The sequence below is a fragment of the Anguilla rostrata genome, unplaced genomic scaffold (assembly GCF_018555375.3).
Source record: "Anguilla rostrata isolate EN2019 unplaced genomic scaffold, ASM1855537v3 scaf0769, whole genome shotgun sequence".
Lineage (NCBI taxonomy): Eukaryota > Metazoa > Chordata > Actinopteri > Anguilliformes > Anguillidae > Anguilla > Anguilla rostrata.
This window is the reverse complement of record NW_026986199.1, coordinates 21,306-39,538: the sequence shown is the minus strand read 5'-3', so window position 1 is coordinate 39,538 and position 18,233 is coordinate 21,306. Positions and strand designations below refer to the sequence as shown.

At 42.0% G+C, this 18,233-nt stretch overlaps 2 protein-coding genes across 2 annotated transcripts; both read left to right on the top strand.

Annotated features, from left to right (window-relative positions):
• The first annotated feature begins 1,455 nt into the window (after positions 1-1,455).
• On the top strand, positions 1,456-18,014 carry LOC135246705 (sialic acid-binding Ig-like lectin 10). The gene is made up of 6 exons (XM_064320036.1): positions 1,456-1,735; positions 13,487-13,756; positions 13,851-14,147; positions 14,688-14,775; positions 16,014-16,083; positions 17,775-18,014. The coding sequence occupies exons 1-6, from the start codon at positions 1,606-1,608 to the stop codon at positions 18,012-18,014; spliced, it is 1,095 nt and encodes a 364-aa protein (XP_064176106.1). The 5' UTR covers positions 1,456-1,605.
• Positions 11,690-13,204, top strand: LOC135246708 (myelin-associated glycoprotein-like). The gene is made up of 3 exons (XM_064320042.1): positions 11,690-11,838; positions 12,260-12,628; positions 12,897-13,204. Exons 1-3 carry the CDS (start codon positions 11,793-11,795, stop codon positions 13,202-13,204), a joined length of 723 nt encoding a protein of 240 aa, XP_064176112.1. The 5' UTR covers positions 11,690-11,792.
• Positions 18,015-18,233: the final 219 nt, after the last annotated feature.

The window sequence follows — 18,233 nt, the reverse complement described above, 5'->3', positions numbered from 1 at the left end:
GAGGATTTAAAAATGGGAAAAAATTTGGAAGTCGTATGATGTCATGTCTGTCCAGGGCTGCCCTGTATGTGCCAAAAATGTCATGTCCCTTATGTGACACCCATTGAGAATGACCTCGTGTCCCTGTATGTCCCACAAAGTTTTACCTGCTGTCGATTAGTTCCTGAAAAAAGCAGGTGACTGAAAAGCCAAATCTGGTATGTGGTGCTTTTATTGAATATGAGCCACCAAATCTGGGGTGCTCTATAGATCCGGCAGGAAACAAAATGGACTCAGTTTGACAGCGTGTATTTAGAGTCCCAGTGCTCTCCGTGTAGACGTCCTGTGTGAGTGCTGTATTTAGAGTCCCAGTGCTCTCCGTGTAGACGTCCTGTGTGAGTGCTGTATTTAGAGTCCCAGTGCTCTCCGTGTAGATGTCCTGTGTGAGTGCTGTATTTAGAGTCCCAGTGCTCTCCGTGTAGACGTCCTGTGTGAGTGCTGTATTTAGAGTCCCAGTGCTCTCCGTGTAGACGTCCTGTGTGAGTGCTGTATTTAGAGTCCCAGCGCATTGTGAATACTCAGCCTGTGACTGTTATCGATCTGTGATTTACTGTTGGAGTGTCTGTGATTCACCGCTATGGTCGGTGACCCACAGTCACAGCAAATGTCTGTGATTCATTGTCACCGTACTTGTCTGTGCTCTCCAATCACCAATCATCCTCTGCTCTTACTCTTTGACTGTTTTATCCACAGCAAGAAATATGAATGCAGTGCTTTTTACCATTAGACCTCCAACACTGGAAAGCCAGATTAGCACATCAAGTTGTTTCTCAGAGGAGTCACATCAGGCAGAAAGCACAATTACTTTTTTTGGATTTTCTCGATTATGTTAAATTGCAGGTGGTAGTTCAATATAATGGGTAATGAACTGGTCTTGCAAACTAAAGGTTGCGGGTTTGCTTCATGGGCGGGGCACTGCATTGCACCCTTGAGGAGTGTACTTAGTCAACTGCTTCAGTATTTATCCAGATATATAAATAGGTACAATGTAAAAAAGCCAAAGTTGAGTAACTTTCTTTGGATAAGGACGTCTGCTAAATGCCCATGGGAAAAAAAAAAAAAAAATGATTTGAAAGGCCAACTTTTCTCCTAAAATCCAAATCTAATGATTTTTCCACCTTTCCATTATTTGTACATGACAACAACAAAAAACAGTAGAAACCATTTTTTGGCAGTATGGGTCTAGCAATGTCAATTAGTTGTGTTTCTCCATAAATTACAAGGTAATTTTGATCGTGCGTAAGGAACGAAATATGACAATGCTTGGACAGTTTATTTTTAGCTCCATTTTACAAGTACAAGTTATTTTCAGTGTAATGTCTCAAAGCACTTGCAATTGGTTGTGCTTTTTTCATAAACTGTTGATTCTTCATTAGCAATAGGAAAGCTTGCTGCATTGCGTTTTAAAGGACAAATATTTTTATTTCAGATCCTCCTAAGAACACCTCAGTGTCAGTCAGCCCCTCTGGTTCAGTGTTAGAGGGCAGCTCTGTGACTCTGACCTGCAGCAGTAATGCCAACCCAGCAGTGCAGAACTACACCTGGTATAAAGTGAATGGGACAGAGATGAACACTGTAGGAACTGGACAGAATATCACCTTCACTGTGACTGAGTCCAGTGGCAGTGAACAGTACTACTGTGAAGCTCAGAATGAACATGGCAAGGAGAACTCAACTGTACAACTGGAAGTTGATTGTAAGTTTGCCATCCTACTAATTATATGTTCATTAATTTTATTTTTTGCTAAATAAATTTACTTTATATCTATTCTAATGTTATTACCACAGAAACATGAACACGTTTATTTTTTTCACACTGGAGTACCAGGAAATCCTGTTTACCATCTTTTAATATTTAATCACATCAGTTTTGAACGTGGATTGAGAGTTGATCATAACTGAAAAACATAACAGATATATAACTACAGATATAACTGCAATGTATTTTTTTTCCCATTAGACCCCAAGAAATGACTGGTTCTCACTGGGGATAAAACAGGCAGAAAGAGCCTTTTGTGATAAATGGCTGGGTGGTAGTGTAGTATAGGGGTCAGTGACCTGGTCTTGTAAATTATAGGGTGCAGGTTTGATTCCCAGATGGCACACTGCATTGTGCTCAAGCAGTTGTCAGGTGAGGGCGCGGGAAGGGACCCAAGCGCAGAGTGCAGGGAAAAACTCAAAAACTCCAAAAGTAGGGAGAACAAAGACTTTACTGAAAAATTACGGGGAACAAAGGGAACAGAAAGCCTTGGAGGGCGGTGATTACAAACAAAGAAAAAACTCCAAAAAGCAGGGAACAAGAAAAATACAAAAACCCAAAAACACGTAATGAACAAAACAAACTACCATACAACAGGCAAGCAGGCAGGGAACAGGCAAACAGGCAAGCAGGCAGGGAACAGGCAAGCAGGCAGGGAACAGGCAAGCAGGCAGGGAACAGGCAAGCAGGCAGGGAACAGGCAAGCAGGCAGGGAACAGGCAAGCAGGCAGGGAACAGGCAAGCAGGCAGGGAACAGGCAAGCAGGCAGGGAACAGGCAAGCAGGCAGGGAACAGGCAAAGCAGGCAGGGAACAGGCAAGCAGGCAGGGAACAGGCAAGCAGGCAGGGAACAGGCAAGCAGGCAGGGAACAGGCAAGCAGGCAGGGAACAGGCAAGCAGGCAGGGAACAGGCAAGCAGGCAGGGAACAGGCAAGCAGGCAGGGAACAGGCAAGCAGGCAGGGAACAGGCAAGCAGGCAGGGAACAGGCAAGCAGGCAGGGAACAGGCAAGCAGGCAGGGAACAGGCAAGCAGGCAGGGAACAGGCAAGCAGGCAGGGAACAGGCAAGCAGGCAGGGAACAGGCAAGCAGGCAGGGAACAGGCAAGCAGGCAGGGAACAGGCAAGCAGGCAAGCAGGCAAGCAGGCAAGCAGGCAAGCAGGCAAGCAGGCAAGCAGGCAAGCAGGCAAGCAGGCAAGCAGGCAAGCAGGCAAGCAGGCAAACAGGCAAACAGGCAAACAGGCAAACAGGCAAACAGGCAAAGGGCAGGCGACAGGCAAGGAGCAGACACAGGGCAAGCAAGGAACAGGCAACAAACCAGCAAGGATCCAGCACCTGAGTCAAGGAAAAGGGAGACTTAAATAGACACGACGCAGACGAGACACAGGAGGGCACAATGAATCCCATCTCCAACCTCCCATTCATGTCCAAACTCCTGTAAAAAGTTATTGCTTCCCAACTCCGTTCTTACATGTCCAACAATAACCTCTTTGAGCCCCTTCAGTCTGGCTTCCAACCCCATCACAGCACAGAATCAGTCCTCACCAAAGTTGTAAATGACCTCCTCATATTCTCTGACTCTGGTGCATATAGCATTCTCATCCTCCTGGATCTCTCTGCTGCTTTTGATACAGTTAACCACAACATCCTCCTCACCCGTCTGTCCCACCTAGGCATTACTGGCCAATCTCTCAACTGATTTCACTCATACCTCACAAATCGGTCAGAATTCATATCTATCCATGGTCACACCTCAGATCTTGCCACTGTCACACAGGGTGTCCCACAAGGTTCTGTTCTTGGTCCCCTCCTCTTCATCATCTATATGCTTCCCCTTGGCCCCATCCTCCACAGCGTTGGTCTCAATTTCCATTTCTATTCAGATGACACCCAAATCTATATCAGCTCTACGTTCACTAATCAGCCACCCACTGCCATCATTGAAAACTGACACACGTCAAATCCTGGATGCAACACAACTCAACTGTGAAAAAACTGAAATCATACTCATCGGACCAAAACCCCAACTCACAAAACTACACAGCCTCTCTCTCACCATTGATGGTACCCCTGTCTCCACCTCCCCCCTGGTCCACAACCTCACTGTCATACTCGATCCATCCCTCTCATTTGAAAATCACATCAATAACACTGTCAAGGTTCATTTTTCTATCTACGCAATATCTCCAGACTTAAACTCTCCCTCACCCATCCCGATGCAGAAAAACTCATCCATACATTCATATCTAGCAGACTGGACTACTGTAACGCTCTCCTCACTGGTCTTCCCTCCCGCCCCCTACACAAACTGCAACTGGTTTAGAACTCGGCTGCAAGAATACTCTCCTGCACATCCCCCCGGGCTCCCAATCACATCAAGCATCACATTCAAACTGCTCCTCCTAGTCTATAAATCCCTAAATGGCCTCTCACCCACATACCTCTCTGACCTCCTGCTCCCCTACCAGCCATCCAGATAGTTACGTTCATCCACTGCCGGCCTCCTCACCACCTTCCCCTCTCAGCTCCATTCTTTTGGCGACTGCACCTTCTCAACTTCCGCCCCCAAACTCTGGAATGCCCTCCCCCCTGACATCCATACCTCAGACTCACTCACCTCCTTCAAATCACACCTTAAACCCACCTCTTTTTCCTAGCCTTCCCTTGATGTCTGTCTTCCCCCTCTGTCCATCACACCCCCTCCTACTACCACTGCACCAGTGGTCCCACTGCATGTTCTGTATTATATGTGTTTTTATTGTACCTTTGTATTTATTTATTTATTTTTTTGATAATTATGCTTATATTGCCTGTGCTGTAAAATGTCTTTGAGTCAGTGAAAAGCGCTATATAAAATAAATGTATTATCATTATTATTAATGTGAGTACTGGGTCAAAACAACAAAAATGATGTGACTGTCCAAATACTAATGGACTGCACAGTTTGTGGAATTAAGTATAAAAGAGAGGTTCATGAGTGAAGTTAATGTAAATCTACCACCCCTTTCTTAGGTTACACTTCATGCAATAAAAGTGTTTCCTCAAACAAAGTTATAGTCAACTGTTTATCGTTTGAAAATAAATTGTCCAAACTAAGTTGGAGATGAAGGGGTGTAAATGCAATTTTGTTGTAGTGTGTTTGTTTGTAAGATGCATGTGTGTGTGTGTGTATGCACACGTGTGTACATGCATGTATGTCCATTAACCTGTCTGTGTGTATTCATGTGCCATGTTTGTTTGTGTACTTGTGCATTTGTGTGTGCCCATGTGCATGTGGTTGTGTATATCTGTGCATAGATGCATGTGTACTAGTCACTGTTTGCGTGTTAATGTGTGTGTGTGTGTGTACGTGTGTATGTATGTGTGTGTGTTAATGTGTGTGCATGTGTGTGTGTTAATGTGTGTGCATGAGTGTGTGTGTTAATGTGTGTGTTTGTGTGTGCGTGTGTATGTATGTGTGTGTGTTAATGTGTGTGCATGTGTGTGTGTTAATGTGTGTGTTTGTGTGTGTGTGGTCATATGTGTGCATGTGTGTGTGTGTGTGTGTGTGTTAATGTGTGTGTTTGTGTGTGTGTGTGTGTGCTTTAAGAGTAAAAGCCACTTAAAAGCCACACTAGAAATATCAAGGGGGTGGGGTGGGTGGTTTACTTACTTCCTTAGATCTACTCACTACTGTTTTAAGGCCAGTACAATGCTTCTAATTATACTGTACTCAAATTTAATTTATTTAAAATCATGAAGAGGATGGAGGGGGAGGGATGGGGGGGGGGGTCTGGGGCGGGGCGGTGACGCCTGCAGGGTGGACGGGAACATCTCCACTCGCAGTTTCCATTTATGCAGGTGACGAGCTGAAGTGACCCAAAGATCTGGAGCTCACTGCGGAGACAGGCAGCTGGAGATATCACACCTCCAGGAACACCACAGGTACGGCTCGCTTCCTCCCTCTGCACTTTCCCCTGCGAAAGGGAACCCGTAGCGTGGCCGCTTTTGGGAAAAAACGGGCTTGCTGGCGCTCAAGGTCATGGGTAGCTTCCGACCCCAGGTGGGGAGCTGACTTGTTGAGTGATGTATTCAAACCTGAAAAGGGATACGTGGCACGTACAAATGTTATGCTTGTGAGTCACTCCACATAAGAGATATCTGTAATTGGCTTGCTTTCTGGGTAAAAAAAAAAGTAAAATGTGGAGAAAGCCTAGCTCTCCTTATATTTGCACCAGTGTATGTTGTGTGAAGGAAGTCTGCTAGCTAGCCGGCTTGAGGATCGACAAACCTCGAGTGCTGTGAAAAAGTATTTTTCCCCTTCCTGGTTTCCTCTAGTATTGTGTATTTGTCACACTGAATGGTTCCAGATCTTTAGACGAAATGTAATATTAGACAACGCAAACCTGAGTAAACACAAAACACATTTTTTAAATTATTGCATTTATTTAATGAAAAAATTTAACAAACACTCATATCACCCATGCGTGCGAGTAATTGCCCCCTTAAACATAATAACTGGTTGCATCACGCTTAGCAGCAATAGCTGCAACCAAATGCTTCCTATAATTAGATATCAGTCTTTCACATCACTGCAGAACGTTGTCTCTCTTCTGGTGAGAACAGGCTTCTTTTGAGTATGCTTCTGTTATTCGGTTAATAAAAAAAAACAGGAAGCCAGACTAGATGACATTTCTTGAAGGAATTTTTTTTTATTCAAAATTATACAGTATATTGTTATATGAAATATTTTGAGCTTTACAAAACAAAGGAATAGCAGGAATTGTAGGTATTGGGATCTCAAACAACTTCAAGACGTTACAATTACACAAAATAATATTTCTTTGGCCTACTACACACAACCCATTTTAATGGTTGTAGATTCCATCTATGACTGATAAAGCCAAATCCTGATCATCCTAAACAGGGGTCCTCAATCTTACCCAGAAAGGGCCGTAGTGGGTGCGGGCTTTTGTTCCAACCTAGCAGCTACACACCTGATTCTACTAATCAACCACTAGAGTCTTTGCAAAGGATCTTTATTAGTAGAATCAGGTGTGTGACTGCTTGGTTGGAACAAAAGCCTGCACCCACACCGGCCCTTTCTGAATAAGATTGAAGACCCCTGATCCTAAACATAAGCATTTTTTTTGTGGCTGGAAGTTTCTAGAAGAATAAACAATGCAGACTGCAAAAGTGACTTATGAGTAATACAAAATGATTCACATAACTAAAGCCTGCATTTCCACAGGCTGGCAATTTCAGTAAAAAGGCAGCACACAGGTAGACAAAAACTGATACAAAATGAACAAAACTGTCACAAAACCACTGCTAACTATTGATCTTTCAAAGCTAAATAATCCAGAATTTAAATGATTACTTTTTCCATTCGCACAGTAAAATATTCAGTGCTAAACTGCAGTTCACACATTTGAGACCACACTGCATTAAAAAAAACACGCAGTCAGCGTCATACTTATAAATGTGTTACAGGGAACTGCCAAAATAAACTGCCTGCTCACGTCCTACATCGATGTTCGTAGTGAGCTCATGCTCGTCTGTTTTCGCCTCGCGTCTCCGACCAATGCAGGACATCGCAGTCGAGGGGTATACTCCTTCAACCACGGGTGCCCCTGGTTACCCTCAGGTTCTTTTGACAACATCACCTAAACCGTTGTTCCCGGTGGAAACGTCAGCATGTTCAGCAGCCTTAGACATCGCTCTCCTCCCAGCCTCGTGCAGACAGGAAGGAACACCACAGGTGCGGGTCACTTCCTGTCTCTGCACTTCCCCCAGCGAAAGGGAACCCGTAGCCTAGAGTGTCGCTTTTGGAAATGGGCTCGCACCTCAAGGTCACGGGTTCAATTCCTAGATGGGACGCTGACTCTTGAGTAGATAGGTGTTTCCAACCTGTGCAGAAGCACTTGCTTTCAATGCACTGTGTATCCCTGTTTTACTTTTTATCATCATCATGGTAGTTACCTGTATTGCAGTCTTATCCAGATTGAGCAAAAAACAAAATCAAAACCATATCATTGTGAGAGTAATATTTAATCTCATAAAAAACACGTTTTCAACGTACAAAAATGCCAAGTTACTCACACATACAAGACCAGTCCAGGCCTGCCATTAAAAGTATTGATATCAAAATGACGCCAAGTTACGGTACTACAAACAATATAGGCTATCTTGCCTCACCAAAATTAAATAAGATGTATTCCAAAGCAATGCTACCCAATATTTCCTCAGTTCTTTCAAGTCACTTGGCCCTGTGTTTTGTAATCTTACCATTTTACAATGTCATGCAAACTTTGTGTCAGATCAAAGAGTCAAATATTTCGAATATTTCGTGGAGATATTATTTCTTTTTGCAAAGCGTTTTATTATGAGAGTGAGAAATGCGAAGTGACCCTGTAAGAAACGGTTGTGGATTATGGCTATCCTTGTGTGAATTTGTACAGTCTGATAAGCGTGTACTGTTTAGCAGCTTTGGTTTCCTACATATGTAAAACAGTGGCAGTGACAAAGGGTGCGGTGGCGTAAGTGTAAACGCAACAGAAATGCAGGTGAAATATGGCCAGTGTATGTACTCACGGATTTGACGGCCATCCAACGACCCTTGATTGAGAAAAGAATCAGCAAGCCCGTAGAATTAGAGCTCCCTAGGTCGCAACTTGTGTACCCTGCTGTCCTGCTCCGTTGTCTGTTATTTCGTGGAGATGCACTTGAGTGTTTGTAAGGTTTATAAGGCATTTTGATAGGCTTATCTGCAGGTGGGAGTCCTCTTTGCTGTTTTGCTAAGCTAGAACCGGAAAACTTGATAGTGGAGAATAGGAGCAGACGCATATGTCCCAGCAGGCTTTGCACATGAGAAAATAACAACAGTATGAGAGAAATTAGGAAGAAATTATGAAATTGCGTAGTTGAAACAATATGTTTTTAGCAGAATGGGCATGTAGGTGAAGGTTGACATGATCACACACTATAGTGCGGAGTAAATAAAGTGACCATGAGTGAGCTTAGTTTCCTTATGGAATGGTATATATAATAGTCGGTGTAAAACATTAACTGATAAAGTGGAGGGTTAAGTAACGTGTGAAATCTATTGCACTGATGTTCTTTTCTCATGTTCAGTACTAGTAGTTATACTTATGAGTGAGTCATGATTTTAAATGTAATGTTTTAATGGGGAGTTGCAGAACGTACATATGTAGTAATTGTTTGTATGTGGCTAGATAGAGAACAGGGCGAGGTAACATGAATGTAGAAACGTGGCGTTTGCTGATAAGAAGGTTTTGTACGGTAGCCAAGTGAAGAAATATAGTTAGTAGAAATGGCACAGTGGTGAACTGGTGTAACTTTTTAATAAAATGAATACATTTGCCGTCATGTAATGCATATGGGTGGCCGTGAGTGAGTTTTGGTAAAGAAAATATAAAAGCGTAAGAAAAAGTTAGTGTAAAAGAGGAAAGGGCGAGGCGGGATTCAATCCTTCAACTGGAGGTTTACCAGTCTGTGACTTTGTTAGTGCAGCACTATGACATAGCTATGCAATGCGTGAAATGTCATTAGCAAACCTGTCCGTGGTTTTAAAGAAGAACACAGGCCAGTAAGCACAGAAGAGCTCCCGTTGAATCCATATGGCTTTGCAATATTGTAGCCGGTTAATAACTGAACGTGCAGACGGTACGTCATAATGCAGTGTATACGTTCGGTGAACTTCGGGTAGATATGGTGCAAAAGCAATAATTGAGAAGTAGTAGACAATTATTAGTGAGGGTAAAAACAGGTTAAAGAAACATGTCCCTAGCTGGGCTTGAACCTACAAGCCTATGTTCCCGAGACTGTAACCTTACCCACTAGGCCACAGGCAGATTAGCTGTTTAAACTGGAAATGATTCAGAGGAAAAAGGTATGGGTATTTTGCGTGTGTATGCGAGCTTTTGATTGGGTCGTGAGGATGTGGATTTGGCTGATGTCGGTAAAATGTCCAATGGGGAGACATGTTGTTAGTAGGATAGTAGGCGGCAGGAAAAATAAGAATGAGGAGAAGAAGAAGAAGAAGAAATAAAAGAAGAAGAAGAAGAAGGAGAAAACGCAAAATCCCCTTAGTTGGGGCTTTATTGTGTGAACATGTGAAGTTGTTTATGAAATCTGTCTGTTGAAATGGGGTCAGAATGTACAGAATTTAATGTTTTTAAGGGCTGAGTGTCTGTGGCTGTTGTGGTTATTTCTGTGGGGAACCCTGAAAAGTACCAAATTCTCGGTACTGTATAGGTATGGGGCATGCCCCCGCCAAGGCGTAACTTGGCGGGATGGCATACCTGCCATCCCAATAAAACAAATTAGATTAAATCAAGCCTGTACTTTCATGGACATGTAGGGAAAGCTTTTTCATTAATGAAAAAGTCCTCGGTCCTTAGATATAAATGACCAATTAAAACATTACAGCCATATGAAATGGAGTTGCAAGGACTTTGTGCTTGCTCACATATTCTAGTCAACAATTAAATAATACACAATTATTTCTTAATACATGTCTTGCCAATATATGCACATACAGCATATACACATACAGTATAATCTGTTTATAAATTCAATATTGTTTGATGCTTTGTACTATATAAAGGATAAAACGCCATTCCTAATAGTAACTGTTAGGCAGGGCCGAAGTGTTCGTACCGAGAAACCACACTTGCAAATAGCTTCAGGAAATGAGCCACAGGAAGTACCCTCTCCTAGAGGTCTGGTGCTTCAGCCATAAGGGAGCAGCTGTAAAAAGAGATTTCATGGGTTTGATTGAACAGGCTGTTCATGGTTTTATCTGTCATGCAACTAATTTTTAAAGATTACATCTTATCACGGCCAGTGATTTTGGCTGCTGCTCTGTTCCTGTTCTGAATTTCTACAGTACCTTCATCATGATTGCACCTTTACATCAGGAGAACATGAGTACATTCAGCCTGATCACCCAACGGGACGTAAGCATAGTACCTCTGGTCAAATCCTCCAAAATGACCAACATAAGTGTTAGTTAGGCCAGTTACAGCGGTTGTGTGGTTGTGTGAATTTCACCACAGAAACTGAGAATAAATAAGAAAAAGGAAAAAAGAGAAATTAAGATTTCCCTGCACCCCACTCCCCTTACTCTAAATCCCTTCTCCTCAACTTGTTTTGTTTGAATGATTTAGCCATTTATTTCATTGTATTTATGTCGAGCAGCTTGTTGTCTTATTGTGCAAAATAAAGAAAAAAGCGACACAAAGTCTAATGACGGATCTGACAGACCTCAAACCCAGGGTTCTGGCAGAAGAGGATGTCGCGCTGACCACAGCACTGAACTAGCACAGCGGTTATACCGCCACTCTAGTGTATGAGCCTGTTCTCCCGTCAGCACGGAAACACAGTACGCTTATTGTCAAAACGATCTTGTGTGCTATGTAGGCAATCATGTTGGTATATTCATGCATTCCTGTGTACAGCATGTTAACAGTACTAATGGACTGCACACTTACCCACAATACAGTGCCCTTGAATACTGAAGATCGGACTCCAGTGTCTCACATGTTGCATTGGAGTTTTCACTGAACTGATTTTCACTGCCACAGAAAATCAGTTACGACAGAAAGACCAACTGCATGCTGGCAAATAAAGAAAGCATTTACTGCTGTCCATTCATTCTGTAAATAATGTGTAGTTGTGCTAGTTAGGTTATTGCAGGCCTTCCTTACATGCACAAAATATATTTACTTCATGGGCAGTGTGTTCAACTAGCATTCAAAAATTTTAATTTCCAAGATAAAAAGACAATGACTCAGAATAACAGGATTTAAACAGAACAAATAAAATGCAGGTATAATTCTATCTGTCCAATCAGTGAGCCCCACTGCTGCTGGTTGATAAAGGACTGAATAGGAAGTTTGCACACACCGTCTGTCTATTGGTTAATTTGCTGAGTGTGTTTCTCCTCTCCAGATCGGCTCCACCCAGTGCCTCTGCTCCTCACTAATACTGAGACATGATTGGAGCAGAGAGATTCATCCTCATTGGCTGTCTGCTGCAAGGTGGGGTTTGGTGTGGATGGAGTTATAGAATGTTCATTGGTACAATACAGAGGACATAAACAATCAGACTTTTCATGGTGATTTGACCAAATAATAACATTCATTTCTTATTGGAAAAAATTAAGAGAAATGAAAGTTGCTTACTACAAAAATGAATATGTAATTATGTAGGAATATACTGTAGTGTACCCAAAAGTCAGTCATGCACACAACTATGTGGTCAGAGCATTTGAAAATATTGATGTGCTTAATTGAAGTATTTATGATACTTATGATGTTTTCAGGTATGAGTTATTAGACATCATAATGTTGCTTTATGTTAATCTATTTTTAACATGAACCAGGCTTGTACAGTATAGAGTTATTTGTCCGTGCTGTAGGATCACCAGTGTAATACTGAGTTGTGTTGTGTGTGTTGCAGGAGCCTTGGGCAGGGATTGGGCAGTCTGGATGCCTCAAAGTATAGAAGCTCTGAATGGATCCTGTGTGCTGATTCCCTGCAGATTTGATATAGAACCTAAATATGACAAAGATCTGACAGCTGAGGCTAAAGGACTATGGAGAAAAGGAGACAAAGATGGTAAAGAAGTGTTTGATTCCAGTAGAACTGGGACAGCAGCTGAACAGAACACAATTAAAGGAGAATTAATTGGACAACTGCTGAAGAAGAACTGCACCACAATTCTGGATGGCTTCCCTTCGTCTTACAATGATGATTATTTCTTCAGATTGGAAGGCTCAAATGGAGTAAAGTTTACTTTTCCTAATGGTGTCAAAATTAATGCACAAGGTACTGCATTTGTCATGCCTTTTTCACTGTGTTCCACTGTGTTTATGCCGAGACCCTATGCTTTTAAAATTAGGTACCGGAGATAGAAATGCTGTCCTCTATGAGAAACCTTGGCTGTAAAAGAGTAAAGAATGAAAATGACGTTGTAAATACTGCATGTTAGTCAGACACTGTTAATGTGGTGATTAGTGTGTGCTCTGAGTGCTGTGAGTCTCCAATCCTGAGACGGACAGTGACCTATCATCATCTACGTCTCCATGCCTTCTAGACTCTCCACCCAAACCCAAGTTAACCTCAGAGAGGCTGGAGGTGATGGAGGGGACTTCTGTGAGTTTGAGCTGCTCTGCTGCAGCCCCCTGTCCCAAACTCCCCCCAAATCTGACATGGACCCCCAGGCTGAATGACAGTGTGGGTCAACTGCAAGAGAATGTGTCTGTGTCTTCTGTTCTGACCTTCACTGCTTCCCACCTCCACCATGGGCAGAACATCACCTGCAGGGCACTTTACACTCTGCAACATGGAAACATTCAGAAGATGTCTGAGGCCAATCTGACTCTCCGAGTTCTATGTAAGTGAGCTGGATTTGAATGTATTACTCTTAGATTTTATAATAATAATAATAATAATAATAATAATAATAATACGTTTCATTAAAAAAATAATTTTTGTAGCTTTTCACTGCATGGTCAGTATGCTGAATTAATAAAATAATTAAATAAGGACAATTAATGCAATGATATAATTAAAAATCAAAAATGGTACATTTACCTGATGTCATGCTTATCTTTGAAAGTATTCTGCCATTACATTGCATCAAATGCTACATTACTCGTCACATGCCATATTTTCATCTGCTAGATGCTCCTAAGAACACCTCAGTGTCAGTCAGTCCCTCTGGTTTAGTGTTAGAGGGCAGCTCTGTGACTCTGACCTGCAGCAGTAAAGCCAACCCAGCAGTGCAGAACTACACCTGGTATAAAGTGAATGGGACAGAGATGAACACTGTAGGAACTGGACAGAATCTCACCTTTAATGTGACTGAGTCCAGTGGCAGTGAACAGTACTACTGTGAAGCACAGAATGAACATGGAAAAGAGAAATCAAAAACTGTACAGCTGAATGTGATATGTATGTTCAGTGCATCTATTATATAATTGTATAAATCATATTATTGTTATATGTGTGCAGCTGTCATATTAGTAACTGTGGATCCTGTGTTCAGACATGCCTCAGATCTCTGGCTCTGGGAGCTGCAGCAGAACTGCAGCAGAGATCAGCTGCTCCTGTGAGAGCCGTGGGAATCCCTCTCCCAGCATGGAGTGGCGTGTGTCTGGACTGCGGGTCACTAACTCTACTGACAGAGTCATCAGGGAGGAGCAGCTGGGGAACACAGGCCTGAGGAGCTCCCTCACCATGCGCCAATCACAGGGAGACACGCCCACTCTCCTCTGCGTCAGCACCAACACTCTCGGCTCCTCCAGCCTCCAGCTCCACCTCCTGTCTCCACAGCAACACTCAGGTAAATGGAAGTACATTTCTTTTCTTTAACATATTTATACATCACACACTAATATACAGAGGTGCAGCTTTTGATGGTTTTATTTAAGGGTTTGTAAATGTACTGTTGATGATGCTGTAACTGTGATAATATATTTTCTTCTTTTCCTCCTGCAAGTGACATTATTTTTAGGTCATTTTATTGGTGGGCAGTGGTTCATTTGATATCCACGCAAAATGTATTTTGTTCCTTTTTGTTTTTGGAATATATTAAGCTTTTGAACGGCAGGTTCTAGAATACAACAATTTTTATGTTCCACACAATACCATTCTTCAAATGCATACATGGTTGAATAATTATTTCAGTAATTCATAAGTTCATTCATTTATTAGTGGATATTTACTAAAGTAATAATGCATGTATTATCTCAGAGAGAATGGAAAGAATGCTATACATTTTGCAGGCTGTGTCTCCACTGTAATTGGGTGAACATATACATATATATACATATATATACATAAGTCTGTTTTTCAGTATGTAACTGACATGTCCTTCATGCAGGTTTTGGCATTGCCTCACTGCTGATTGGTGCAGCTGCCAGTGCTGGTGCCATGATGATGATATGCCTCATAATGCAGCACATTCTAAAGTAAGAGAAACTGGGGCCTATAAAGTCAGTGTCAGTGTAAAGGGAAATTTCACTGTAATTCCATGTTATTATGTGATATTACTCAACCCCCAACTGAGCTCATGTAGATGTGTCCCTGTCCCACATCCAGAACACGCCTCTAAAACTCCACGTGTTGCTATGACACAAAGAGTGAATGTGGCAGATTGGCTCAGATATTGAGAGGTACTTTCAGGAGAATGGAAATTCACGACCTGAAGAATCAAAATATTTTAACTCGCACTTTTCAAGCCAAATCATTTTATCAGTGGACAAATCCATGTAAACAATCGGTATTCTGTATTCTGCAGAAGGGGAGGCAGTTCACACAGCAAGGAGTGTGTTCAGAAGTTCCACAGAGGGGCAGTTCCTCTGAGCATTTCTAACGTTTGTATCACATCACATGGTGTTTCAGGTTCAACTTAGCCAATCGTCATTTGTTTTATGTTCACTGTTCTCCTAAATAAGGTTAACAGGGTTAGATTTACTGCTGGAAAGAGAGAGAGCCTCCCCCCCCCCCCAAACACACACACACAACAAAGCAAATCAGCAATTATGAACTATGGGCAATATTGATTCATTACCGATAAGTCATGTTAATAAAAAATATGAACATCAATAAAACGTTAACATTTGAACTCCAGCATAGCATTAAAATTTGATGTTCATGGAAAGTTCCCTTTTAACCTTGGGGTGGAATCTATCAAGGATATTTGATTCAATAAGATTGAAGGTCATATATTGGGAAGAAAACTGCAAAAGGGAACGTACTTATGATTTGAGAGGGCGGGGTGGAGGGTGTGTTTGTGAATGATGTGTTGGTAATCCAATCTGTAACTGAAATAAGTTTAGAGGGATAAGATGACTGTGTTTCTCCTAAAAGCAAACAGATGAGCTCCAACCCTAACCCAATCACAGAGTGTGTTAGTAACAACCAAAAGAACAAAACAAATAGAGATTGGTGGATGCTTTCTGGCTACTTTGGTAACCTGAACCCTAAACCTAACCATCAGCTGAGGGAGGGACGCTACAGACCATTCCTATTTGGTTTTGATTTGTTGGTTTGTGCTACTTTGCAAAAGTGCTGCCCCCACATGATGGTGAAATGCAATTTCCAACGTATGGAAAGTAGAAAAACAGCACTAAATGTTACACTGATCTCTGCAGTGATTATAATGAAAGTCGGGTGTGCATCAGCTGAATCTGTGTGCTATTCCCAGGAAGAAGAGACACATCCAGCGCTCTGGAAGTAGAATGAAGGACAGCGAAGGGATCATACTGACAGATGGGGTAACTCTGAGACAAACACACACACACACACTCTCTCTCTCACACACACACACACACACTCACACGCACACACACACACACACACGCACGCACACACCCACACACGCACACACACACACACACATATACACACACGTACACATTCATGCGCACACATACACACACCTATACACTTACTTTTTAGAGACATTCACCAGAGATCTTTCTTTCCACGTCTGAAAGCATATTCAGTATTCATAACGCCTTAGTGGAAATTGAGATGAGGGTACCAATAGTACTGGAATAATTATTAAAACATTAACTAAACAAGGCAGCCGCACCTAATGGTATGTATCTAAAAGTACACAAACAGCTAGAGCTGATCATCTATAAACCACAGACAGGTTTTATCTTTAACTGATTCTTATGTATAAGAAGCATTTTAAGTGATTGCCATGGTATTTGCCAGGGAAATGTATGCCTAACAAATTTCTATTGGGGAGCTACAAAGTGTTTTAACTCTAATAAGACATACCAAAAATAATTAGATAAAATATCACAAGTAAAATTGTAATATATGTATTGTTTTTTGTTTTGTAATGCTTATTATATAAACTTAAATTTTTTGGTTAAACTTGTTATTACTGTTCCCTTACATATACCTGTCAGCTGAGGGAATGACATTTCAAAGATGTATACATTTTTGCTGAAGTTTGAGTATGTTCATTTTCAAACTTTCATCTGAGTGTATTCTTCTGATAATCCAGTCAGGATGGGAAACTGGTGGCACAGTCACTGCAGCTGTCTCTGTGCCTCAAACCTTTCCAAGAAAGAGGACAAGTATAGTTCTCCAGAGCTCTGACAGAGATTGCGGTTTGATAATGTTACTGTACTCCACTTGAGCCAGGCTACTGCACTGGGTGAAAGAGGAAGAGGAAATGCACGAGGGAGAGAAGGAGGAAGGAGGTTTTTGACCGAATATCAAAAGTGTTAAGAAAGAGCAGAGAAAAAGAGAAATAACTAAATGTTGTCTCTGTATCCTAGCACAGTCATGTTTCGCCTATTATTTAATGATTAATTATGCAATGATATATTAGATAATAACTATAACTGATACCTTTATAAGTACCACAAGTAACGAGCACTTTATAACACAGGTAACACATTAACACCATAATTATTACAGAATAATTTTATACAATGCAAAAAAATGTATATGTATAGATAGGAATAATAATAATAAAAGGAACACAAACAATTGATGTCATACATGGATAATATTTCAAAGAGCTTTGACTAATTTCTTTAATTTACAGAACAGATATCTGTTGACCTGTAAAAATGGCAGAATTAGTCAGTGTGAATGATATTTAAAATGTTGAAACGTCACGTGCTCATAGCTTTATCATTGGGTGAAAATGAAATGTATCACAACAAGGTTTTGTTTTTTACATTCATTGTGAATGCAAGAATTAATTAACACAGTGAAGCAGGACAGTTTTCTTTTAGTTTCGTTTTCATAGGCATTGGGAGACATTATTTTTCTTAACTTTGTGAGTGAAGAATCTAAAAGATGACATCTCTTCCTTCTTCTCTGGCTGTTTCTCAACACAGTTTTTGCAGCTGCCCTGTCATTTTCTTCAAATGGCTGTGTCCCAATGTTGACGTTTCACAAATTCGCACCTTTCTTTTTCTTTTGACCTCTTGATCAGACAGCCGCTCAAGATGAGGAATCGATCTACGTCAACATGACCATGCTGTCGGGCGCGAGTGCGAAGGAAAAGGGGGACGAGGGCGCCCTGCACTATGCCACCGTGGATTTCTCCAAACTTCCCGGCACGGGTGGGGAACACGGAACGGGCATCTCCGGGCACTTCCAAACGGACGCCCGACTACGCCATGATCCGACACAAATCCAGGGAAGAGAGAGAAGGAGCAGAGGAAGAAGGTGAGGAGGTGCAGGAGGAGATGGGGAAGGAGGGCCAAGCTGAGCTGGGCACAGAGAGGGATTCAGCTGAGGCGAGGGGTGAGAAGGAGGAGGAGTCTTGGCCGAATCTGAGCCCACAGACCTCCGTCAACCCTGAGCCCATGGAGGAGCCCACCTACGGGAACATCTGCCCCTCCAGGCCCACTAAGAGGGCACGGCAGGGCCTGCAGCAGCCACCCGGGAA